Here is a 24,197-nt window from a genome sequence, read left to right as displayed (position 1 = left end):
GTGTATTTGCCATAAACGGAGATCACGTTTGTATATTTCATTAGTTAGATTCACGAACTTTGAGTGAACTCGGTGAGTCGAGCGGTCCGACGGTTCAACGTTCGCCGGTGGGACACCGTGTTTATTACCCCACGTTCACACGACGCACTGTGGAAGCAGCTTTACGCACGGACGCACTTCGGGAAAGTTGTGGAAAAAAGGAACGTTTATTCTTGTTTATTCAACCTATTTATCGCGTACAAAAGCAACCCAACCGGTGGATCCCAACGACACCCGTTACTCGCTGATCCGTTATTCCCACAATGCATTGTGGGTAATGCGGTTCCTGTCACCGTACTCTCCGGGTTGCCAGCTTGGGAGGTTGTGCGGTGACGTCACATACCCCCCCCCCCGCCCCCCTGTGGTCCATCATACTGTTGGAACATGGAAATAACTTTCCTACCTTACAAAAATACGCAAAGCAAATCAACAACAGCTTCAATTCTTGAGCTTCTGATCCTGATGTAATAAATTCAACCTTTCTAGAATTCTACAGGATCAAAACGTTGTCGCCTTTCTTTTCTTCTGCAGTTTGAAAGAAGTTTGAAAGAATCTAAGAGACATGGAGCGGAACACGGAAGACCAACTTGAACGTGGGCGACGCAGCAGCAGTTTGACCGGCCGGCAGAGCATACGTCCACATGAAGGCGTTGCAGCACCGTACGTTCTCCTTCATTCACTCATTCATTCATTCATCTTCTCAACCGTTCTGCCTGTTACCGGGTCCGTGGCTCGTGCTGCAGCCGGTCCCATCAGTCAACGGGTGAGAGGCGGGGCACACCCCGGACGTGGTGCCAGATCGTCGCAGGGCCGCACACACACACAGACAGTCGTTCACACACACACATGCGCAATTTCAGGATGTCACCTCCTTCACAATATCATGAGGGAAAGCATCGCTGTACATCAAGGCCAACACCGGTAAGTAACTAAGTGGACCTGACGCTCCTCTTCAAAGCACCTGGAGCTTTTTGTTTCGTGTGAAGGGTTATCGCTACAAAATTCACCATGCAATAAAATTCCCCATTAAATGTTTGTTGTGTGAAAATCATTTCATGAACAAAACAACTTTTGAAGCTGCTTCTCTAACATCTGGGAAACGTCGGTCCACGTTGGGCGACCTGTGGTTCCTACGGTTCCATCCGGATACGGGCGGCTGAAACTGTGACGTGCAAAGTTCCTCCTGCGTGACGTTTTGTTTCCTCCTTGGTCAGTGGCTACGAGAGCGGATCGGCCTCACAGCCGGACGGAGCAGCCGCCCAGTGGATTGATCGGGACACGCCCCCGGCCTTCCCTCTGGCAGTGATACCGAAGCCTCCAGGACTGGTGAGACGTTTGTTTCCACTGAGTCTCCGCCTCAATAAAAGGTCTGCAGGATGTGATGTTTTATTTAATTGTTTTCGGTATCATTGCTTCACAGGAAACGCTTCTGAACAGACAGCGCTGGGTAGGTTTTGTTTTTAAATTCTGAAATATGTACAAATATAAGTACAAAGAAAATTCAAGAATGAAACCGAAGCCTATTTTGAGTTTCGGTTCCATTGCCAGGCCCTCCGTAAGCTGAGGGAGAACGCAGGGAAACGGGACATTGCGCCCCCCTCCAAAGACTCGCTGGAGCGCATCGACGCTCGAGTCGGTTTGGACATGACGAAGACAAGTGCGACAAGGAAATTACTTCAGGAGCTCCACGCGGAAATAACGGACGACAATGTGAAAACGCTCAGAGAGCACACAGGTGTCCGGCTTGTTGTTGCTTAGATACCGTATGTCAGTACATCGACTGCAGATCAACCGGTTCTCACCGGGTCGTGTTTTCCTCCTGCAGTGAATCGTATAATAAAAGCAGAGGGAGAAGGTCCTTCAGGAGCGACGAGCGTTAAAGAGTGAGTGTCGGATGAGGAAAGGACCGATCCATCTATCGGGAAACAAACAAAACATGACAAAAAGACCGTTGTTAAAAAAACCAATGCCCAAGCGTTTGTAAAAAGCTGAATATCAGATCTGATAATTGGTCAATAGGATCCTGTAATTGACACAAAGGACGGATGAAAAACTAGCACGTGTACATTTACTAAACTGAACACTTTCATGCCGATCTTTTTCAGGGGTCTTGATTTCTCCCGGTGTTGGAACCAAGGTTTTGTAGAGAACCGCGAGCGACTTGACGACACTCTGAGCATCACTCATCCGGTAATGCAGATTATCCTGGAGCTGTGTTACCGGAACCTTTCCACGCTGGTGCTGGTGGACCTCTCCGGCTGCAGGTACGGATAGATATGCTGCATGTAACGCTCTCGGGGCCCTCGGGGCCCCAGCCTGACCCAAACCTCATTGGCTGTTCCACCTTGCAGCTTGTGCTGCCGGACAATGTTCAGTTGACAGCGATGCATCACCTGCTAAATGGAGTAATGTCTCGTGTGCCAAATTGTTGCATTGAAACTTTCCATGGAGTTGCTGCAGCTGAGAAGACGCTTTCTAGCAGCGCAGACAAGGGCCCGTTCAACAGCTTCTATCTTGTGTTGCTAACAGGTCTGCAGGCCCGCTGGACCACCAAAGCCTGCAGGACAAAATCAACGTGGGCTGTAAGAGGACAGAGGACAATCTTCTCCAAACCTGGTTGGAGCCAATCCTCCTCCAATTGAAGAAGAAAAGCATCTATTACATGAAAGAACCAGAAAAGATCTCCCTGTTTAGATGCGCATCTGTCCTCGTGTCAAATCAGGTGAGAGGAAACCGACTTTGTGTTGAATTGAATCTGGACTCAAAAAGCCGATGATGACGCGGTGTCTTTTTGTCTTGTAGTTGAAAGCCCTGCTGAAGAAATGCACCGATGAGTTTGTCGAGCTGTTCCACCCACGCAATCAGCACCTCATGCCTCTGATCAGCGTGTCTCTGACACTCAACGGTGCAACATTACAGATGTCCCCCACAGTAGCGGAGCTGGAAGCGTCTGTGTCGGCCATGCTGGACTGTGTCACCAACACGCTGCAGGTGGGTTCAAGGCATTTATTGAACCCTCGCTTGGAAATACTCGCTCACGCTGGTTTTTATATTTTCACGTCTCCTGGTTTACAGAAGGTTCCGAACTTCCAGTCCACTTTGGGACGAGCTCAAATGTCGTTTGTGGATGCTAAGGTGCCAGAGGAGGTACTCTGTTCGGCCCACAAGACTTTAAAGACACGTGTGTGCGAGAATCTAGAGGAACCCGTCAAGCATCTCCAGACCTTTGGTGGGATGTCCTGCTATTCAGTCGTTTCCAGCCCTCCTCCCGCTGACTTTTGTTCAAAATATGCTGAGCTGTTCTTTCATTTTCAAGTTGACAAGTTTGCCTGGCTGGTGGACGGATCGGCACGAGCTCGGGTGGAGGCGTTTGTAGCTGAGCAGCGTTGTCTTGACGACTACGCCAAGGTGAGCAAACATCGTTTGTGCTGTCGATCTTCCAGTTCGTTTCCAGCTTTGCCGTTTGAAGAACAAATATGGAGTTTCACTCCTTTCCACAGGAAGTGGAGTGGTTCATGGTGCTGGCAGAGGACATCATGAGCCTCCCCGTGAGAGCCCACTTTACAATGGTGCAGCTGGAATGCCAGGAACTCAAGGAGGAGTTGGCCGCCAAAGCCAGAAGCTACGCCTGCATCATAATAGAGAAACTCGCCGCCGTCCACCGGGAGGAAAACATCCAGTCAGTCTCTTCTTGTAACATTCTGGAGCAAAACGTTTTCTCCTGTAATTCCGTTTGCAAATGTTTCTCCAAACCCGTTTTTGTGTCTGTGCAAAGGATCTGCTCTGAATTTGAGAGCATCAGGGACCGGTTACTGAAACCCCCAGAGAGCATCCAGGAGATGTCTGAGACCATCCAGTTCACCAAAGAGGTTCAGGAAGACCGGCTCAGAGAACTCCAGCAACAGATTGAGGTCAGGATTGATCCGGAGTTCTAGGAATAAATGCATGTTCACTTCAGCGCTCTTGAATCGGTGCCAATAGCACACTTTGATTTGCCGTTGCAGAAAGTCCACTGTCGCCTGCTTTACCTCCTCGATCATCACTCCTTTGCCAAAGAGGATCTAAAGCTCAATTCGGTTGTTACTCTTTGGCCACAGAAGATGCCGGCGATCTTTAAACGTGCTGACGAGGTAACGCCTCTCACGCTTCTTGGAAACAGCTGATCGAGTTATTCTTTGAAGACCTGTCTGAGGACGCCGTCTGTATTCTGCAGATTATTCTGAAGGGCAAGGAAAAAGGGGAAAAGGAGATGGTTGATAGGAGAAAAAGATTAAAGATCGACTTTGAAGTGTTGAGTGGCAGCTTCCAGGAGTTCCAGGAATACTCTGAGATGCACCGTGTTGATGAGGTGAGGCACACATGTCCCTCATGTTTAGCTGAACTACATGTAGCGACATGTGGCTGCGTTAGCATGCTTAGTGCTGCAGTCTGGAACACTGGATGCTGCTCATCTGAGCTTCACATGGGATGGATACGTGTCCTTGAATCATTTTCATGGTCAACATGCCTTTAAGTTACTTGTCAAGTAGTGATGAACATAAAATAATACCAAGTTGTCTTTCATGTCCTCTTGAGCAGTATCTGAAGAATATCCGAGCCGTTCTCAAGCAACTGAAGGAGGCTGCGCACGTCATCGTCACCGTTAACAAAGAGGAGGCCTTCTTTGCACAAGACCAGTCGTCCTACCCTCAAATGGAGGAACTCAGGAAGAGTGTGGAGCCTTACGAGCAGCTCTTCTCGTTGGTGCAGCAGTGGCAGCAGACGGAGAGCAGGTCAAGAGTCCCTTTGGTGAAGTCCTTGTTGAGGTCAAAGCCTTGGCTTGGGATGACAAACCACGTCTCTCTCTTTGTGAATAGATGGATGGACGGTCCCCTCCATGAACAGAGCAGTGAGTACTTTGACTCTGATGTGGAGATGGAGCGTTCTTTGTTCAAGGTGCAGAAGTTTTTCCAAAAGAAGCCACCAGCCGCGGAACAACCGACGCTGCAAAGCCCTGCAGCGGTTCTGTCCGCCACAGTGTTGAAGATGATCGCGAGCTTCAAGGTGCTGGAGCTGACTTGAACGGGGCATGCTGGGAAAGTCTTGCAGTGCTCATTTGTTGAAGCTAAGCCTGTGTATGGGATGAATGTGTTTGTGTTTGCAGGTGCATCGACCTGTGCTGATGGCGTTGTGTAACCCAGCCATCAGACCTCGCCACCGGGAGCAGATGTCGGCGCTGATAGGAGCGGACCTGACTCCTGAGACCGGTGTTACTGCACGGACTCTCCTCCAGCTGAATCTGAATCCTCATCTGGACCAGCTGGAGTCCATCAGTACTCATGCCAGTAAAGTAAGAGCTGCTGAATTTCTATCTTTGGTTTGCTTTTCCTTTGTGGCGTTTGACAACGTGTAACTTCAATACAAAATAGATTTGTTGAACACCATGTCCCTCCCTTCTCTGTCTGGCTCACTAAAGGAGTTTGCCCTGGAGACCAAGCTGCGAGCCATGAAGGACGATCTGGTCGCTCTGTCTTTCCCCAACAAACTGTACAGAGAGACCGGTGTTCACATCTTGCACAGCGTTGAGGATCTGCAGGCCACGCTGGAAGACCACATAGTGAAGAGTCAGAGCATGATGGGGACTGCGCTGACTAAAGAGTTTGGCATTCAGATCAAGGTGATCGATCAAGCCTTTTGAGCATTGACTCGTTTCATCTGAATAAAGAACTGCTCAGCTTGCATGGATGTGATCCGGTTAAAGGAAGGAGATTTAGAGTCTGCCGACGCCCAGCGTTGCGGAGCTTTAACGTATCGTGTCATTTCAGCAATGGGAGGAGCAATTAATTCACATCCAGGATGTCACCGAAGAATGGCTGAAGGTGCAGTCTCGGTGGGTTTACTTGGAATCCATCTTCTCCTCGGAAGACATCATGCAACAGATTCCAGAAGAAGGACGACTCTTCAAAATCGTCGACGCCACCTGGAGAGATATCATGGGCCGCTGCGCGAGGGATTCCCGGGTAATTTAGACAGAAAGCAGCAGCCATTATTGTAAAAGCTCCCCTCTGAAGGAACATTTCTGTAACCGATCTGGAATTGTAGGTGTTAGAGGTGACCGCTCAGCCTGATTTACTGGAGAAACTGCAATCCTCGAACCATCAGCTGGACACCATCGATAAAGGCCTGAATGTCTATCTGGAAAAGAAACGGCTCAGTTTTCCAAGGTAAAGAAAATCCTCATTTTGTTTTGTTCCTATCAGAATATATAGGATTCCATTGAAGAGATTCTGATACTGGCTGCTAACATTCTCACCAGATTCTTCTTCTTGTCCAATGACGAAATGCTTGAAATCCTTTCTGAGACCAAAGACCCCACCCGAGTACAGCCCCACCTGAAGAAGTGCTTTGAGGGTATTTCCAAACTGGACTTCCTGCCTGACTTGGAGATCCAGGTACGGCGGTCGGGCATCTTGTCAGGATTCCACGGGCCCGCTTGTTAAAGGCCGTGTTTCGGGTTGCATGCTGTGCTTTTTGCAGGGCATGTACAGCAGTGAGGGAGAGCACATCCAGCTGGTTGAGAACATCTCCACCGCTGCAGCCGGGGGGGCCGTAGAGAAGTGGCTGGTGGAGTTGGAGTCTGGGATGATTCGCAGCGTCAGAAACGAAATAGGCCGATCCATCGAGGTGAGAGGGCTGTTTCCAGCACCGAGCTTTGTCGTCTCATGATGATGAATAAATTTATTAGATGGAATGTTAGAGTACAGGTACAGTCAAACAGTAGCATGTATTACAGTACAGTAGTCCCTCGATATAATGCGGTTCATCTTCCGCTGCTTCGCGGAGTTTTAATTCAATTTTTCAGATTTTATTTTTTGCACTTGAACGCGCCTTGAAACGGCGCAAGGAAGAAGAGGCGCGGTCGGAGGAACTGTGAAATACGCGCGAGTTGCTATTAATAACTTGTGTCATTAAAATTAAATTTGTTATTTCTAAAAGCTATCATGTTTATTTGTTAAGCGTTTGTTTTATAGCGCTCTTATTCTCTGTGTAAAAAGAGGCTTTTATTTTGTAGGAGCATAAACGTTATGTCCCTTATGGGTATCGTTTCTTCCTGTTGATTTATGTAGCCGCGCCGCGCTGCTGTGCTAAGCTATCCAATAAAGCAGCATGAGAGGCTAAAGACAGCACGAGTAGAATATTTGTTCTTCTGCACTCCAAGCGGCTCTTTCCTCGACCTGCACGCCTTAACATTATTAACAGCAAAACGTTTACTGTACGTACTATATATTTATATTCCTCAAACAAATGTTTAGTTCTGAAAAGGTTTTGATCTTTGGTTTCATTCCATAATACTGAAACAATCTATTTAGATTAATGCCTGACTGTTAAACGTGTATAAAGTGTGTGGTGAGGGGTTTTACAGCCTTAAAACATTTATGTACATGTATAATAATTGAAAAAAAATAAAGATGACTACATTGCGGATTTCACTTATTGCGGGTTGTTTTTGGAACGTAACCCCCGCGGAAAATGAGGGACTACTGTACAAGTACAGTCAAACATCCTGTCTAAGAGGAGCATTTCTAAAAAGCCCTTGCGGTCTTGTTTCCGTTGAAAGTCCTTCGTACATAAATCATCGACATTTAACAATACAAATAAAACTAATATTAAATTACTAACTTGCTGCAAAATAACAATAAAATAAAAATAAATTAATCCAGATATAAAATAACAATAAGTTCTACATAAATTACACCACAGATGCAAAATTACAATAAATTAAAAATTAAAAAGATACATAGTATGTATAACATAGGTGGACAAAAAAAGGCGGGGGGGTTTGATCCGGAGAGAGTCGTGATGACTATCTCCGTTTCTGTCCCCCTGAAAGGTGTATTTTTAGGGCCGTTTTGAAGGAGGCCAAAGAGGTGCATGTTTTGAGGGCAGGAGTCAAACAGTTCCACCCTTAGGGGGCAGTATTGTAAAAAGATGATTTACCCATGTTAGTCCTATAGGAGGGGGTAATCAGGCTGTTGGTTGAGCTCCCTCTAGTGGTGTGGCTGTGGGTGTCACTAAATCTGTGGAGGTGTTTATTCAGGTATGCAGGGATTGAGGGGACTGAGGGCAGAGCTGCATTGACTATTTTAAATGCCAATCCCATTTTGAGCTGTTTAACCCTGTCTTCTACCCTGAGCCATTTTAGGCTAGCAAAATGTCCAGGAAGACGCCTTCGTGCTGTGTATGGATCCGGTGCAGGACAATGTGAGGTTGGGGGGTTCTCCGTGTGAACGTTTCTCTGTCATTGTGTTTGCAGGCCTACACTAATACTTCACGGATCAACTGGGTCAAGGAGTGGCCTGGACAGGTGGTCCTCTGCACCTCCCAGATCTACTGGACTCGGGAAGTTGAGGAAGCCATCAAAGGAGGCACTAAAGTAGGCTTTCACAATGTCATCTTCAGCTCTGGCTTATTTGCTGCAGCGACGTCTCACTCCTGTCCGGTTGGCTGGAATTTGAGATCACCAGTTTCCCCTTTGTCTGAAACGGGAACAAGAGTAATTGGCTTTTTGTTCTCTGCAGGGTTTAAAGAAATATTACAAGAAACTCCGGAATCAGCTGAGCGACATTGTGGAGCTGGTGAGAGGGGATCTGCCCAAACAAACCCGGATCACTTTGGGAGCGCTGATCACCATCGACGTCCATGCCAGGGACGTGGTCGCAGAGCTGCTTCAGAACGGTGCTTCAGATTGGGCCACAAGTCCATTTAACAGCAGGACTCAAAGACTTGGTGGGATAACGAGTGTCCTTTTTACAGAGGTGTCGAGCCAAAACGACTTCCAGTGGCTGTCCCAGCTCCGCTACTACTGGTGCTCAGACAATGTCCGGGTCCGAATCATAAGTTGCGATGTGAAATATGCTTACGAATACTTGGGAAACTCCCCCCGTTTGGTCATCACTCCTCTGACTGACAGATGCTACAGAACTCTGGTAAAACGGCTAACGAGCAGCCTGCGTGAATATTGGCACTTCTCACCTCACAAATAATGTTTGTCTCAGGTTGGTGCCTTTTCCCTCAATCTGGGCGGGGCACCTGAGGGTCCGGCAGGAACAGGAAAGACCGAGACCACCAAGGATCTGGCCAAAGCTCTGGCAGTGCAGTGTGTCGTCTTCAACTGCTCTGACGGCCTGGACTACATCGCTATGAGCAAGGTGATGCCAGTTACAAATGTAGATTCCACGTTTGTAATCCTAGCAGCGCGGTTTCAAATGCCAGGACGTCGCGCTGACGTGTCTCTGCTGCAATCTGTTCCAGTTCTTCAAAGGCCTGGCTTCGACTGGCGCATGGGCGTGCTTTGACGAGTTCAATCGCATTGAGCTGGAGGTGCTCTCTGTGGTGGCCCAGCAGATCCTCTGCATCCAAAGGGCCGTTGAGCTGCATGCAGAGAAGTTTGACTTTGAAGGGACCCAGCTTACGCTCAATCCCAACTGCTTTGTGTCCATCACCATGAATCCTGGCTATGCAGGACGTTCTGAGCTCCCAGACAACCTCAAGGTGTTGTGTTGCACGTTCTCCCATTTATTTCAATGCAACGCACACGTCATCAAGAAACCTCTAAGTCACGTTTTCTGTCGCCTCTCTTTGCAGGCGTTGTTCCGGACGGTGGCCATGATGGTGCCCAACTACGCACTGATTGCAGAGGTTTCTCTATATTCGAGTGGCTTCCTGCATGCCAAGCCGCTCTCGGTGAAGATCGTAACAACCTACCGGCTGTGTTCCGAGCAGCTCTCATCCCAGTTCCATTACGATTACGGGATGAGGGCTGTCAAAGCTGTGCTTGTTGCTGCTGGAAACCTGAAGCTCAAGTTTCCTAAAGAGGATGAGGACATACTGGTAATGGTCTGATAGTTATGCAGTACTAGTATACAGAGCGTATACTCCTTGCTTTTATCCCGGAGTCGAGGCCTGCCACGTGATTGACACCTTTGGACCCTTCCGTGTCTTCTGCTTGTTGTCGTGTCCAGGTCTTGAGGTCCATAAAAGATGTGAATAAGCCCAAGTTTCTGTCCCACGATATTCCACTGTTTGACGGAATCATCCGCGACGTGTTCCCCGGCATCACCCTCCCTGAGGCTGACTATAAGGTCAGATGCGTTGCTGTAATTAACTCTTCCTGAGTCTTAGCCTGTCCAGTGTGATCAATGTGTTTGTGTCGCTGGCAGCGGTTCCGGGAGGCCGCTGAACATTGCTGCAAATCAAAGAATCTCCAGCTTACAGACACGTTCTGGGAGAAGTTGATCCAGACCTACGAGATGATGATTGTCAGGCACGGGTGCGTTGTTCTTTAACGTGTTCCTCTGTCGTGATGTTTCACGTTGGCGTGTTTCCGTGTCATCCAGTACGTCACTGTCTGGAAGAGTCTTCACGGGGCTCTTCCAAATGTGCTGCTGCATGGAGATGTTCTCTGTGTTCCTCAGTTTCATGTTGGTTGGAGGGCCCATCGCTGGGAAGACCCAAGTGCTGCGAGTTCTAGCCGACACTCTGAATTTTATGAGCGAACGTGGCTATGGAAACGAGCGGAAGGTCCGCTACACGACCGTGAACCCCAAATCCATTACCATGGGACAGCTGTTTGGAGAGTTCGACGCCGTTTCCCATGAGGTCCGGCTGTGGTTGCATCTTGTGGAAGTTCTTCTGAAGTTCTGTAGATTTCTACACGGAGCAGCCGGCCACCCGTTCGCCCTCTCACTCTTGCCCCTTTGTGTTTGCCCTTGTTAGTGGTCTGATGGGATTGTGGCCAGCGCATTCAGGAAATTTGCCTCGGACGAGTCGCCGGACCGTAAATGGTTGGTGTTTGATGGGCCCATCGACACGCTGTGGATCGAGAGCCTGAACACAGTGCTGGACGACAACAAGAAGGTGCAGAACACTCAGTGCTGCTGCTTTTCCCTGGTTTCACTCTTGAGTAAACTTCCTGCATTGCTCTCACTCCCCAGCTGTGCTTGATGAATGGAGAGATCATCCAGATGCCCGATGAGATGAGTCTGATCTTCGAGGTGGACGACCTGTCCCGGGCCTCGGTAGGTCCTTCTCGGCATGACGTTACTGGCTAAATTTGAATCGAGAGGGAGTGACTGATCTGTTCTTAGTTCCGTGACATGTTCTCATTCTCCCGCTGCAGCCTGCCACAGTCAGCCGCTGTGGGATGATCTTCATGGAACCGTCTCAGTTGGGCTTGGATCCCTTGTTCCTCTCCTGGTTGAACACCCTTCCTGACGCTCTCCGGGAGCCGGAGTCCCGCTCTTTGCTGACGGGCCTCTTCTCGTGGCTCGTACCGCCGGCCGTCCTGTTCCTACGCACGTCTTGCACGGTGAGTGACCCGAGGCCTCCGAAAGGCCCGACGGACACCTGCTGAATGTGCTGGATTCACATTATGTGCATTATTATGTATGACTGTCTTCACGCTTCATTTTGATTCTGTGGACAGGAAGTTGTCGCCACGACTGACTCCAACACTGTTCTGTCCTTGTGTCGCCTGTTTGAAATGGTCCTCGCCGAACCTTTGAAGTCAAATCCTGAGGAAAAAGTGATTCGGATCTGGATCATGGTAGAAAACAACAAGTCCTTTTACTGAATATTCTGCTCTCATCTTACTGTGAACTTCCAGGACGTTTGCAGTTCGGAGTTCAGCATGTCTGTGTATTCCGACCCGTTTCCCAGGCAGCCTTTGCCTACGCCCTGGTTTGGTCCATCGGTGGCAGCTGCGACTCAAACAGCAGAGAGAAGTTTAGTTCGTTCGTGAGGAAACTTTTGTCGGGAGAATCAACGGAGCATCCGGTCCCTCAAACCGTGGGGAGATGGGCGTGTCCCCTGGACGAGGAAGGCCTGGTCTACGACTACTTCTACAAGGTATTGTGTGAGACCGCGACTTCTCAGGATGTCGCATTTGTCAGAATCGGCTCATCCCATTTGAATCTCTTGTCCAGTTTGACGGCGCCGGCAGCTGGGTTCACTGGAGCAGCGAGGTTGAGAACGTCGACCCTGACAGCATCACTACTAATCCTGAAGACGTCATTGTCCCCACCGTGGACACGGCTCGCTACACCTACCTGATGGACCACTTCGTCAGCCACGGACGGTACGGATTGTTTCACTGCTAGCTCTGATTTTAGGAATGACGCTTCTCACTCTGTCCCAGCACGGATTGACTTACATTTAACAGAAAGCTATTTTCTCTGTGAAGCCTTTGTTCTTTATATATTTCTTATCTGCTTAGACCTCTTCTGCTGGTTGGTCCTACTGGCACCGGGAAGTCCGTCTACATCAAGGAGAAGCTGATGAACAAACTGGACAAAGACCGCTATCTACCTTCCTTCATTAACTTTTCAGCTCGCACAACTGCCAACCAGACGCAGGTGTGCATGCAGGAAACAGTCGGGTGCTGGTTTGACCTGCAGGTGTGGAACGATCCAAACGAGCAGGAGGTGTTTTAGTCATTCGACTTTATCCTCTCCCAGGATCTCATCGTTTCCAAGTTGGATAAGCGGAGGAAGGGAGTGTTTGGCCCTCCCATTGGAAAGAAGTGCGTCATCTTTGTGGATGACGTGAACATGCCCGCGTCGGAGGTGTTTGGGGCGCAGCCCCCCGTGGAGCTCCTCCGGCAGCTTCTGGACCACGGCCACTGGTACGACTGGTCCGCTGTTACGATGAGAGAGAGCGAACGGCATGATGTCACGATGAAAGGGCGAGAGAATGACATGATGTCACGATGAAAGAGCGAGAGAATGACATGATGTCACGATGAAAGAGCGAGAGAATGACATGATGTCACAATGAAAGGGCGAGAGAATGACATGATGTCACAATGAAAGAGCGAGAGAACGACATGATGTCACGATGAAAGAGCGAGAGAATGACATGATGTCACGATGAAAGGGCGAGAGAATGACATGATGTCACGATGAAAGGGCGAGAGAATGACATGATGTCACGATGAAAGAGCGAGAGAACGACATGATGAAAGGGCGAGAGAATGACATGATGTCACGATGAAAGAGCGAGAGAATGACATGATGAAAGGGCGAGAGAACGACATGATGAAAGGGCGAGAGAACGACATGATGTCACGATGAGAGAACGACATGATGAAAGGGCGAGAGAACGACATGATGAAAGGGCGAGAGAACGACATGTCACCAGACGAGAGAAAACGCTGGTTGTAAACGCGCTAATGTTCTCTTCTGATCGGCAGGTTCGACGTGGCTGACACTTCCCAGATCAACCTTGTTGACCTGCAGCTCATCGCAGCTATGGGGCCCCCTGGTGGCGGGAGGAATGCCGTGCCGGCGCGCTTCCTGAGGCACTTCAACGTTATCAGCATTAACCCCTTCAGTGACGGCACCATGGTTCACATTTTCTCCACCTTGATGAGATTGTCTCTCACCAAAAATGGATTCCCCGATGAATATTTCACTGTTGGAGACCAAATAGTGAACGCCACAATGGAGGTCAGAGCTCAGCACGAATAAGTTGGGGGGGGGGGGGGGGGGGGTCTTAGTTTCTCTAATGCTTTGACTATTTGCTTATCTTTTCTTTGCCAAAGGTGTATAAGAAAGCCATGCTGAAGCTGCTTCCCACTCCAGCCAAGTCTCATTACACCTTCAACCTTCGGGACTTCTCCCGCGTCATCCAGGGCTGCATGCTGCTCAGGAGAGGGGCCCTGGACAGCAAGCAGACAATGATCCGCTTGTTTGTTCATGAGGTCTTCCGTGTTTACTATGACCGACTGGTGGACGACAAAGATCGGGAGTGGATGTACCAGCTGATGCAGAGCGTCGTCCAAGATCACTTCCAAGAGTCCTTTGACCATGTGTTTGATCACCTGAAGGAAGGCAGTGAGGTCAGCTGAGATTCATTGTCATAATATACTAGTAGAGGACTGAAGTATTGACTTGTATATTTGCTACTGGTATATTAAAACACCCACAAATACATTTGTGCTGCACAAATGTAAAACATGCACACATGAACCATAGAAGGAAATATTCATTGTCTGTGTTTCCACTCTCAGCTGGTTGAGGAAGACATGAAGAACCTTATGTTTGGTGACTTCATGAACCCTGACCTGGAGCAGGAAGAGCGCTTGTATGCTGAGGTGTCCTCCATAAAAAGCTTTTCTGACGTAGCGCAATCGAGTCTGGAGGAATACAACCGGATGAACAAGAAGGCCATGAACCTCGTCATCTTCCGGCAAGCAGAGTCCGGTTCATGCTGTCCATGGCAATATGTACTCTGATCGTTTACTGGAAGCTCTAACTTGGTGCAAAGGACGTGTGATGCTGAATACCGAACTAGCACTAGAGCTAATATTATAATGTACACTAGGTGCATTTAGACATTTAAACAGACAATCCAGTTCCGTGTGTAGCGGCCAGTTAATGAAATGTTTGTCCCATCATGGCTCAATTAGCAGGGTAAATGGTGTGTGCTTTGATACAGCTACGTCCTGGAGCACCTGTGCAGGATCAGCCGCGTCTTGAAGCAGCCGAGAGGCAACGCTCTCCTGGTGGGGGTCGGCGGGAGCGGGCGGCAGTCCGTTACCCGTCTGGCTGCCTTCATGTCCAACATGAGCACTTTTCAGCCTGAGATCTCTCAGAGCTACGGCCTGGCTGAGTGGCGAGACGACCTTAAGGTCAGCGCCACGGTTGTGATGTCTGTCCTTTATCTGATATGTTACTGCATTACTTTCCATTTATGCATTTGTGAATTCATGTTGAACAAACCTGGCTCCTCCTTTTCCAAATCCTTCAGATGCACCTGAAAAATGCTGGCCTGAAAGGTCAGAAGATGGTGCTTCTGATCACTGACACGCAGATCAAAGATGAGGCGTTCCTCGAGGACGTGGACAGCATTCTGAACGCGGGGGAGGTGCCCAATCTGTTCGACAAAGATGAGAAGCAAGAGATCATGGATGTAGGTGGTCGCAGCAGTTCCGTCGCTGCACAAGGAATCCTTTCTAGTATGAAAGTCGCGTTGACTGACTGTTTCATGCTACCTTTGCTGCATCTCTCGGTCTCCAGGCATTGCGTCCCGTCGCCCAGGCGGCCAATCCCCATTTGGAGATGAGTGCTTTAGCGCTGTTTGCCTTCTTCGTTGCACGCTGCAGAGAGAACTTGCACATTGTCGTGGCCTTTAGTCCCATTGGAGACACCTTCCGGCAGCGCCTGCGCCAGTTTCCCTCTCTGATCAACTGCTGCACTGTGGACTGGTTCCAGGTACTGGATTGGGATTAGGATTGGGATGTAATCACTTGTTCATATTTAAAAAGCTACAAAGTGTAATCTCCACGGCATTTCAGATCGCCTCTGAAGCTGTCTCTGCGGAGTGTCTCGATGTGTGCGGCAGACAGACCGTCCTGCCTTTGGTCACCTTCTCTCTATCCCATCTCCTCCTTCCTCTGACAGCCGTGGCCCGAGGAAGCCCTGGGGCGAGTAGCCAGCTCTTTCCTGCATTCTCTGGAGATGGCTGATGATGAGCGGCAGGATGTCATCACCATCTGCAAGGCGTTCCACACCTCCGTCATAGAGCTCTCAGACAGGTGGGATCTCTGCTGAGCGATATCTGAAGCTTTTAGTGCAGAGGATGTTTCTGGCATCTTCCTCACACTGTCTGTTGTGCTGCAGAGCTCTCGTTGAACGCGGCAGCCATCATTATGTGACGCCCACATCATACCTGGAGCTGATCGAAACGTTCCGCCAGTTACTCACTCGGAGAAGGGAGACGATCACCAAGGCTCGACGGAGGTACCTCGATGGCCTGGCAAAGATCGCTTCCACTGAAGCACAGGTAGATTTTGTGCCGCTTCTACTGGAGTTTCAGTTGTTTTTTTACTGTCAGAATGTTCAGTATGCGTTTGTATTTCTATACAGGTCACCACCATGGAGCAAACGCTTCAGATCAAGAAGCCAAAGCTGGAAGAGGCACGAAAAGAAATCGGCAAAATAGCAGAGGTGAAAAAAAGTGCATCTTCATCCTGCATCATCATCATCAAACCTTGAGGATACAGATCTAACCAATAGATCTGAACATACTGAATATATCTCTTCAATGTGATGCCTTACAGAAAGTGGAGAAGGAGACAAAAGAGGTCGAAGCCAAGCGTAAAGTTGTGCGAGCTGATGAGGAGGCAGCAACCAAAAAAGCTGAAGAGGCGGAGACTTTAAGGACTGACTGTGACAGGGAAGTGACTGTTGCCCAAAAGGAAGTGGAAAAGGCAGGCAAAGCTGCTCTGGAGAACTTGAAGGTGGGTGCTCTAGCTCCACTGCTTCAGTGCGTTGGCTTCCACTCATTCTCTCCATGGGGTAAACTGCTGAGTCAACTGATCTAAGCGTTCCGTTTCAGAGCTCTCAAATCGCCGTGGTGAAGGCCATGAAAGCTCCACCGCCAGCTGTGAAGCTGGTGATGGCAGCTGTGTGCGTGATGATGCAGAAAAGTCCAGACAAGATAAATGACCCGGAAAAGCCTGGAAAAAAGGTTGGACCAGATATAATATCTCTGTCCTCCCATGGTCTGCTCCTTATTTCTCTCCATGCATCCTGCAGCAAAGTATTGCAGTAAAGAATATATATTCTTTTCCCTCTAGATACTAGACTACTGGGGGCCAAGCAAGAAACTGCTTGGTGACACAAACTTTGCACGGAATCTGAGGGATTTCGACAAGGACAATATTCCCGTGAGTGTCCCAAGCCCCATTCCTAATTCATTATCCAGGAGTCGTGGTCGGGCTTTGCTGCAAGTAGCGCTGCTCTTTGTTTAACTTCAGGAAGCCGTGATAAAGAAGCTGATGGCGGAGTACATGAACAAGGAGGACTTTGAACCAAGTGTTGTGTCTTCATCGTCGTCTGCGGCAGCCAACCTCTGTTCATGGATCAAGACGATGGTGGAATATAACAGAAAGCAGAAGGTGCAGCATTTTTCGCTCTGCAGAGCTGATCTTCTCCCGTCCGGTCCTCATGATGGAGGTACGCTTCTACAGTTAACACCAATCTCTTTGCTTTTAGGAACTGGCTCCGAAAAAAAAGAAGTGCAAAGAAGCTCAGGAAGCCGTGGCTGAGACCATGGCCCAGCTGAGTCAGAAGAAAGCGGCGTTCCAGGACGTTGAGGATCGTCTGGCTGGTCTCCAGAAAACAAAGGCGTTGAAATCCGAGGAGAAGGCCGGCCTGGAAGCGGAGACCCGTGGTTGTGAGGTCAAGTTGGCCAGAGCCGAGAAAGTAATCAAAGGTCTGGCCGGAGAGAAGGCGAGGTCAGGATGAGCCGCGTGAAATGTTCCTCTACTCTGTGGCAAACGTCAGGAGGTTGCACCACTTACTGACTGAAGCTCTTGTTTTTAGCTGGTCCAAAAGTGCAGAGGCTCTTCAGCAGACATTTTCCAACTTGACTGGAGACAGTCTGATTTCCGCCGGTGTCATTGCATACCTGGGGGGATTCACTCCTGCCTTCAGACGAGACTGCATCGAATCATGGGCCCAAATCTGCCGGGTGATTCCTCCTGCATCTTGTCTTGTTCTGTCCAACTCCTTTCATTCAGACATCAAATCATGGACTCACCCGTGTTGTCCTTTTTCTTTGACATCTCTAGTCTAAAAATATCCCAACATCGGATTCCTTCTCTCTCAGCCGTACGCTGGGAGATCCGATTCAGATCAGGGCCTGGAACATTGCAGGTCTCCCCAGCGACGATTTCTCTGTGGACAACGGCGTCATCGTCGGTAATTCACGGAGATGGTGAGTCTGCACGGCTGAAAAACGTCTTCCGTCAGAGCCAATTTACTACGAAGGAGTCTGGTTGGATCATTCAGAGGACTGGAGACTCGTTTAAGTTCCTGTTGGTGTGCTTCTAGGCCCCTGATGATCGACCCGCAGGGGCAGGCCGGCAATTGGGTGAAGAATTCAGAGAAGGAAAACGATCTGAATGTCACGAAACCCACAGATGCACGCTTCATGAGAACACTGGAAAACTGCATTCAGTTTGGAAAGCCGTTGCTGCTGGAAAACGTCGGAGAAGAACTGGACCCCTCGCTGGAACCGTTGCTGCTCAAGCAGACCTTCAAACAAGGTGCGGTGAATCGGATGCTTCTCGCGAGAGGGCCATTAAGAGCTGGAAACGAACTACAGTCGCTCTTTCATCTAGGTGGCGTGGAATGCATCAGGCTGGGGGAGAATGTGATTGAGTACGCGTCTGGTTTCCGTCTGTACATGACCACCAAGCTGAGGAACCCTCACTATCTACCGGAGGTGGCCACCAAGGTGTGCCTGCTTAATTTCATGATCACCCCAGACGGACTGGAGGACCAGCTGCTGGGGATTCTGGTCGCCCAGGAGAGGTAGCGCTCACAAGAAGCCCACATGTCCATAACTCTGCTTCTTCTTACCTGAATTTTGCAATAGTGCAAAAATGCGTCTCTCCTACAGTCCAGAAGTCGAGAAGCAGAGGAACGACGCAATCGTGCAGTCGGCTGACAATAAGAGGCAGCAAAAAGAGACCGAGGACAAGATCCTGGAGACGCTGCAGTCAACAGGAGACATCCTGGAGGATGAAAGTGCCATCAAGGTTCTGGAAGAGTCAAAGATTAAATCTGACAAGAGGGCTAAGAAAGAGGAGGTGTGGCCAATACACAGAGAGCGCCGATGTTTTCGCTAGAAAGTCCGCCTGACGATCGCTACGAGTCTGCTCTAGAGATCTCACGTCCTGCTCTGTGTCTTTTCCAGATTGCCGAGAAGACAAACGTCATCATAGCCAAGTCCAGGGATGCTTACAGACCCTTTGCCAAACTTGCGTCGGTGCTTTTCTTCAGCATTGCAGATCTGACCGCCATCGACCCGATGTACCAGTATTCTCTCGTCTGGTTCGTCAACCTCTTTAAGAGCTCCATTAAAGACAGGTGCGTGAAGGTTGCAGCTGCAGCTTCCAGTAAATGGACCTCGGAGCTGCTCGACGGTGATCTGAACCTTCCTAGTGTTTGCCTTTCATTCCTTAGTGCCAAGAGCCGGTGCCTGCAGAAGAGGCTTCGGAACCTGGAGGATGACTTCACCTATATCCTGTACTGTAATGTCTGCCGCTCTCTGTTTGAAAAGGACAAGCTCACCTTCTCGTTTCTCCTCTGCTGCAACATCCTCCTGTGGGTGTTCAAGCCAACACTGGAACTAGACATCGTTACAGTTCCATGTCAGAGTTTTGTTCTTCTACCACATGCTTATTTGGGGTGTTGTGTTCCCGTCGCCTTATTTTTCCATCCAGGTCAAAGGACGCTATCAAGTACTGTGACTTCATGTTCCTGTTAACTGGGGGGGTGGGCCTGCAGAACATGATCCCCAATCCCGATAGCAGCTGGCTCCAAGACAAGAGCTGGGATGAGATCTGTCGAGCCAGTGAACTGCCTGGGCTGCAAGGATTAAAGTAAAGAGCGACACTCACACAGAGTCGACGGTCCTGCTTGTCCTTTCAGAGCCTTTCTGACTGGTATTTACTCTGCAGGGAGGCGTTCATCAGAGACGCGAGTTGCTTCCAGCCTGTTTATGACAGCATGGAGCCGTGGAACGCTCCCCTGCCTGATCCATGGGAGGAACGACTGAATGACCTGCAGAAGATGGTGGTTCTGCGCTGTCTCCGGCCAGATAAGATGGTGCCTGCTATGACTAAGTTTGTTACCAAGCACATGGGGAAGAGGTTTGTCCAGCCTCCTACCTTTGACCTGAGCAAGAGCTACCTGGACTCCACCCCGTCCTCCCCACTCGTCTTCATGCTGTCTCCAGGAGCAGATCCCATGGCCAGTAAGTCGTCCACATCCCAACACTTGTCTGGAATGTTTAAGAATCTGGCCTCCTCTGAAAATGATTCCAGGTGAAACATTTGCTCCACAGGCTTGCTCAAATTTGCCAAATCCAAGCAGATGGTCGGCGCCAAGTTCCAGTCCATCTCCCTGGGTCAAGGGCAGGGACCCACGGCTGAGGCGATGATCACACAAGCCATTGCCAACGGTACGTGGGTCTGCTTGCAGAACTGCCACCTAGCCATTTCTTGGATGAACGCCCTGGAGGATATCTGCGACAGCCTCCCCGAAAACAAAGACCTCAAGCCCGGATTCCGACTGTGGCTAACGAGCTACCCTTCAGCCCGGGTAAACTGGCTTCACCACAACACGCGTTATTGGTCCCATTCATTTGAGCAGCAAGGCCCAGCTTTACTCTGGTTCTCACTGCTGGACAACAATCTCTCTGATTCCAGTTTCCAGTGTCCATCTTGCAGAACGGCGTCAAAATGACCAACGAGCCTCCGACCGGACTCAGACAGAACCTCCTGCAGTCTTACCTGACGGACCCGATTTCTGAGCAGACGTTCTACAGCGGATGTCCCGATAAGGAGAAAGTGAGTTCGTGTCGACGCTGTTCATGACAGGAATTTGACATTTCTGCAGCTTCTAGATGGACAATATACTGAAAGCGTCTGACTCGTGATTCCCTCCGTTAGGTTTGGGAGAAGCTCCTGTTTGGATTGTGCTTCTTTCACGCTCTGGTTCAAGAGAGGAAGACGTTTGGACCGCAGGGCTGGAATATTCCTTACGGCTTCAATCAGTCGGACCTTCATATCAGCATCAGGCAGCTGCAGGTGTTCATTCAGAGAAGACCGGTTTCTGTGTCGTGAGAGAACGAAGGCAAAGGACGTCACGATGCTGCGTGTTTTTACATGTTTCAGATGTTTGTTAATGAATACGAGGAGGTTCCCTTTGATGCCATCTCCTACCTGACTGGCGAGTGCAACTATGGCGGCCGAGTGACTGACGACTGGGATCGGCGCCTCCTGTTGACCCTCCTGGCCGACGTTTACAACAAGAACGTCATTGAGGAGCCGCTCTACCCGTTCTCCCCCAGCCGCGTGTACCACGTCCCGTCCGACTCCAGCCATGCAGGCTGCATCAAATTCATCCAGGTGAAGCCGTTTGACACGAAGCACACGAAGCGCAACACGTTCTCATTGCACTGACAATCTGATGTCGACCGAGGAGGAATCGTGTTTTGTGTTCCAGGAGCTTCCGCAGGATCAGCATCCGGAAGTGTTTGGGATGCATGAAAATGTGGACATTTCCAAGGATCTCCAGCAAACGAAGTTGCTGTTTGATTCTTTGCTGCTCACCCAAGGCCGACAAACTCAGGGAGGACAGAGCTCCGGGGCCGATGGCGCCCTCTATGACATTGTGAATGACATCATCTGTAAGGTGTGAGCTTGACTTGGCCAGGAGGGAAATCTCCCAGCACCATTGTGCGCATAATCATCTTCTCTGAGCGGAGATTTGGAAAGAGAATTGTTTGTGTAAACTCGCGACGCACTTTGAAATGTCTGGATTTAACTTGTTGCCATGAACCTCACCCGGCGCCAGTTCCTTACGGGAAACCGCGTTTGCCTTGAATATGAGCTCTAGGAGCTGCGTCGCGTGCTCAAACTGTGTTCTCTTGTTTTGTCCTCCAGCTTCCCAGTAACTTTGACACCAAGGCAGCGCTGTTGAAATACCCGGTACAGTATGAGGAGAGCATGAACACAGTGCTTGTCCAGGAGATGGAGCGCTACAACGTGTAAGGACCAGCGGATCCGCGGAGGACTTGGAATGAGACGGCACATCCCGACCTGCTCACGGGACTCGTTTTGCTCTTTCTCAGGCTGCTCAGTTTGATCCGCGAGACTTTAAAGAAGCTGCTGAAGGCCATCAAGGGTTTGGTGGTGATGGATGGAGAGCTTGAAGGCATCGCAGGAAGTTTGGCTTTGGGCAAGGTCCCAGAGGCCTGGACCAAACGCTCCTACGCCAGTCTCAAACCTTTGGGCAGCTACGTTACCGACCTTCTGGCCAGGCTGAAGTTTTTACAGGCGAGTCGGTGGAATGAAATCATTGGATGAGCAGAAACAAAGTGAACACACGGAGATATTGTTTACTCTTTGCTCTTCCTTTTTGCTCTTTCCTTGTAGGATTGGTATGACAATGGCAAACCGAATGTGTTCTGGCTGTCTGGGTTCTACTTCACCCAGGCCTTCTTAACTGGAGCGGTGCAGAACTACGCTCGGAAGTACCAGATCCCCATTGATCTGCTCGGCTTGGACTTTGAGGTTAGAAGACGAGTACTTCCTATCGCTCCAAAAGCTGTACTGATCCGCGGTTTTGTCTTTCTGATTTCTCCTTCCAGGTTCTCTCTGTGGACGAGTCGGACACAGCACCCGAGGACGGGGTCTATGTCAACGGCTTGTATCTGGAAGGAGCTCGGTGGGACAGAGAACGGTAAAGCAGCTTCTGCCTCATTCTAATAAAATTATTCAGAGACTTTGTTAGCTTTAAATGTTGTTTCTCTTTTCCACATCAGTGGAGTTCTTGTAGAGCAACGTGCCAAAGAGCTCTCCAGCAAGATGCCCATCATCTGGATAAAACCCTGTAAGCGTCAGAAAAAAACGCATTCCAGCTTCCATCGGGATTTTCTTTTGTTTAGTGCGTTTTCTTATTTTTCTGTTTCTTTTCTTCTCTCCCGTGCAGCTAAAGATGAGGGCGAGGAACCTCCTACGGACATGTACGCTTGTCCTCTGTACAAGACCAGCGAGAGGAAAGGAACCCTGTCCACCACCGGCCACTCCACCAACTTTGTCATTCCCTTGCTGCTGCCCACAAACATGCCGGCACGGCATTGGATTAAGCGCGGCGTCGCTCTGCTGCTGCAGCTCGATGACTAAATATTAATGTTTGTCTGGAGCAGAGGGGATGAAGATGGCTAAAGCCGAGTCGGTGGAATATAAAGCCACCACACATCGCCACCTCGTGGCCGGTATACGTTACAAATCAACCATCTCATATTATATGTGTTGAGGCCACTTTTGTTTTTTGTTCCACCAGGGTGTATTACGTAGATTTAGATGTTATATATTAAATGTATTAAAGCAATTGTACGTGATTGTAGTCTCCAACCTGTCATAAATTTGCCAGGGCGATAGAGAGAAAGAGCTCTTCTCGTATTACGAGAACGCCACCGCTGCACATGGACGTCCGACCAGCAGGATGGCGGAAACCGAGCAGCTGCTTGGTGACAAGCAGGAGAAGGAAACCCCAAAACGCTTTTTCTTGTTTTGTGATGTATGCTCTCAGCCACTAAAAACAACACGTTTCCATGGAAACCATGCGTACAATACTCAAAATATCAAAACTGCATAGTATATTAGATATAATATGTAAATTGTGCGAGGTGAGGAAATACTGGTTTCTCCATATGTCCTTCACAAATGAACGTACGGTTCACGCAATATTTTGATTTCAAATGTTTGGAACATTTCTGGTGTTATTCCAGAAACGGCCACAGGAGGGCGAACGCGGCCGCTTCAGTGAGCGTCTGAAGTTGACAATAAGCATAAATATGCACACAAATAAATGTCTTAACAACTTGTAACTCGGTACACTTATAGATGACACATAGGGCTATAACCGAGGTGACGGACAGGTTGGTGTGATTTACGGTGTAGACGTCACATGCGTGCAAAGCTTTATTTTTGCCATATCTCGGGAGAGACGCGGTTGGGACCGGCGTGTTCAGCGTAGCCGAATTATGTCGGGTAGACCAGGTTTCCAAGTCTCTACAACGTACCGTTCTCGCGATAATTCGAAGAAATGAACGGAGTTTGGGACATTTCCGGTTTCCGGTTTCTTTCCAGAAACGGCCGCAATATAAAATGATGCTGCCCTCTTGTGGAGACATGGCGCCGCTACAGTGAACATCAGAAGTTTACAATCAGCATAAATATTCACACATAACGGTGACCACGTTATGGATGTGTAAAGGTTTAATTTTGTGATGTGTCAGGAACGGAAGGTCGTTCAGAGGCGGGGTGGTTTTGTGGACGGACCAGTCTCGCCTAACAACAAAATAATCGTAATTAGTATCACAAAGCGCATGTTTCCAGTCGGAGTGTTTTTGTGGACGGATCTTTCCAGCCGGAGTGTTTTTCGATTTCAAATGTTTGGAACATTTCTGGTGTTATTCCAGAAACGGCCACAAGAGAGCGAACGAGGACGCTTTAGTGAGCGTTTGAAGTTGACAATAAGCATAAATATGCACACAAACTGTAGCTGCCAGCTAATGTATCTCTAATATTTATGTGT

The 24,197-nt window shown here is 49.2% G+C and overlaps 1 protein-coding gene across 1 annotated transcript; it reads left to right on the top strand.

Moving 5' to 3' along the window:
- Positions 1 to 922: 922 nt before the first annotated feature.
- LOC137916528 (dynein axonemal heavy chain 12-like) lies at positions 923 to 22,998 on the top strand. The gene is made up of 72 exons (XM_068759518.1): positions 923 to 960; positions 1,254 to 1,365; positions 1,588 to 1,774; positions 1,865 to 1,922; positions 2,145 to 2,303; positions 2,569 to 2,761; positions 2,842 to 3,030; positions 3,115 to 3,268; positions 3,356 to 3,447; positions 3,540 to 3,718; positions 3,815 to 3,950; positions 4,044 to 4,169; positions 4,253 to 4,387; positions 4,618 to 4,811; positions 4,896 to 5,082; positions 5,183 to 5,368; positions 5,495 to 5,695; positions 5,844 to 6,038; positions 6,121 to 6,242; positions 6,335 to 6,470; positions 6,556 to 6,702; positions 8,333 to 8,452; positions 8,598 to 8,756; positions 8,835 to 9,005; positions 9,075 to 9,227; positions 9,331 to 9,570; positions 9,664 to 9,909; positions 10,041 to 10,160; positions 10,239 to 10,348; positions 10,494 to 10,677; positions 10,795 to 10,935; positions 11,013 to 11,096; positions 11,198 to 11,386; positions 11,504 to 11,623; positions 11,737 to 11,925; positions 12,003 to 12,154; positions 12,293 to 12,431; positions 12,534 to 12,700; positions 13,268 to 13,523; positions 13,619 to 13,915; positions 14,087 to 14,265; positions 14,515 to 14,707; positions 14,827 to 14,988; positions 15,096 to 15,290; positions 15,480 to 15,613; positions 15,699 to 15,861; positions 15,945 to 16,025; positions 16,139 to 16,318; positions 16,417 to 16,548; positions 16,658 to 16,751; positions 16,842 to 16,978; positions 17,076 to 17,317; positions 17,406 to 17,553; positions 17,654 to 17,799; positions 17,916 to 18,130; positions 18,206 to 18,398; positions 18,487 to 18,676; positions 18,784 to 18,956; positions 19,053 to 19,193; positions 19,313 to 19,471; positions 19,550 to 19,845; positions 19,936 to 20,192; positions 20,300 to 20,440; positions 20,543 to 20,680; positions 20,768 to 21,001; positions 21,099 to 21,287; positions 21,539 to 21,642; positions 21,727 to 21,931; positions 22,031 to 22,168; positions 22,246 to 22,337; positions 22,420 to 22,487; positions 22,587 to 22,998. The coding sequence occupies exons 1-72, from the start codon at positions 923 to 925 to the stop codon at positions 22,778 to 22,780; spliced, it is 11,676 nt and encodes a 3,891-aa protein (XP_068615619.1). The 3' UTR covers positions 22,781 to 22,998.
- Positions 22,999 to 24,197: the final 1,199 nt, after the last annotated feature.

Source organism: Brachionichthys hirsutus, unplaced genomic scaffold (assembly GCF_040956055.1).
Source record: "Brachionichthys hirsutus isolate HB-005 unplaced genomic scaffold, CSIRO-AGI_Bhir_v1 contig_571, whole genome shotgun sequence".
Taxonomy (NCBI): Eukaryota; Metazoa; Chordata; class Actinopteri; order Lophiiformes; family Brachionichthyidae; genus Brachionichthys; species Brachionichthys hirsutus.
The sequence above is the reverse complement of the archived record's forward strand: the minus strand, read 5'-3'. Positions and strand labels throughout refer to the sequence as shown.

What these genes read in the sequence shown, in the direction of transcription:
- LOC137916528 (XM_068759518.1), top strand. Translation starts at nt 923, where the DNA reads ATGAGGGAAAGCATCGCTGTACATCAAGGCCAACACCG. An exon ending in GTCTTGACGACTACGCCAAG is followed by an intron (nt 3,448 to 3,539) that starts GTGAGCAAACAT and finishes TCCTTTCCACAG; the next exon opens with GAAGTGGAGTGGTTCATGGT. An exon ending in AGATGATCGCGAGCTTCAAG is followed by an intron (nt 5,083 to 5,182) that starts GTGCTGGAGCTG and finishes TTGTGTTTGCAG; the next exon opens with GTGCATCGACCTGTGCTGAT.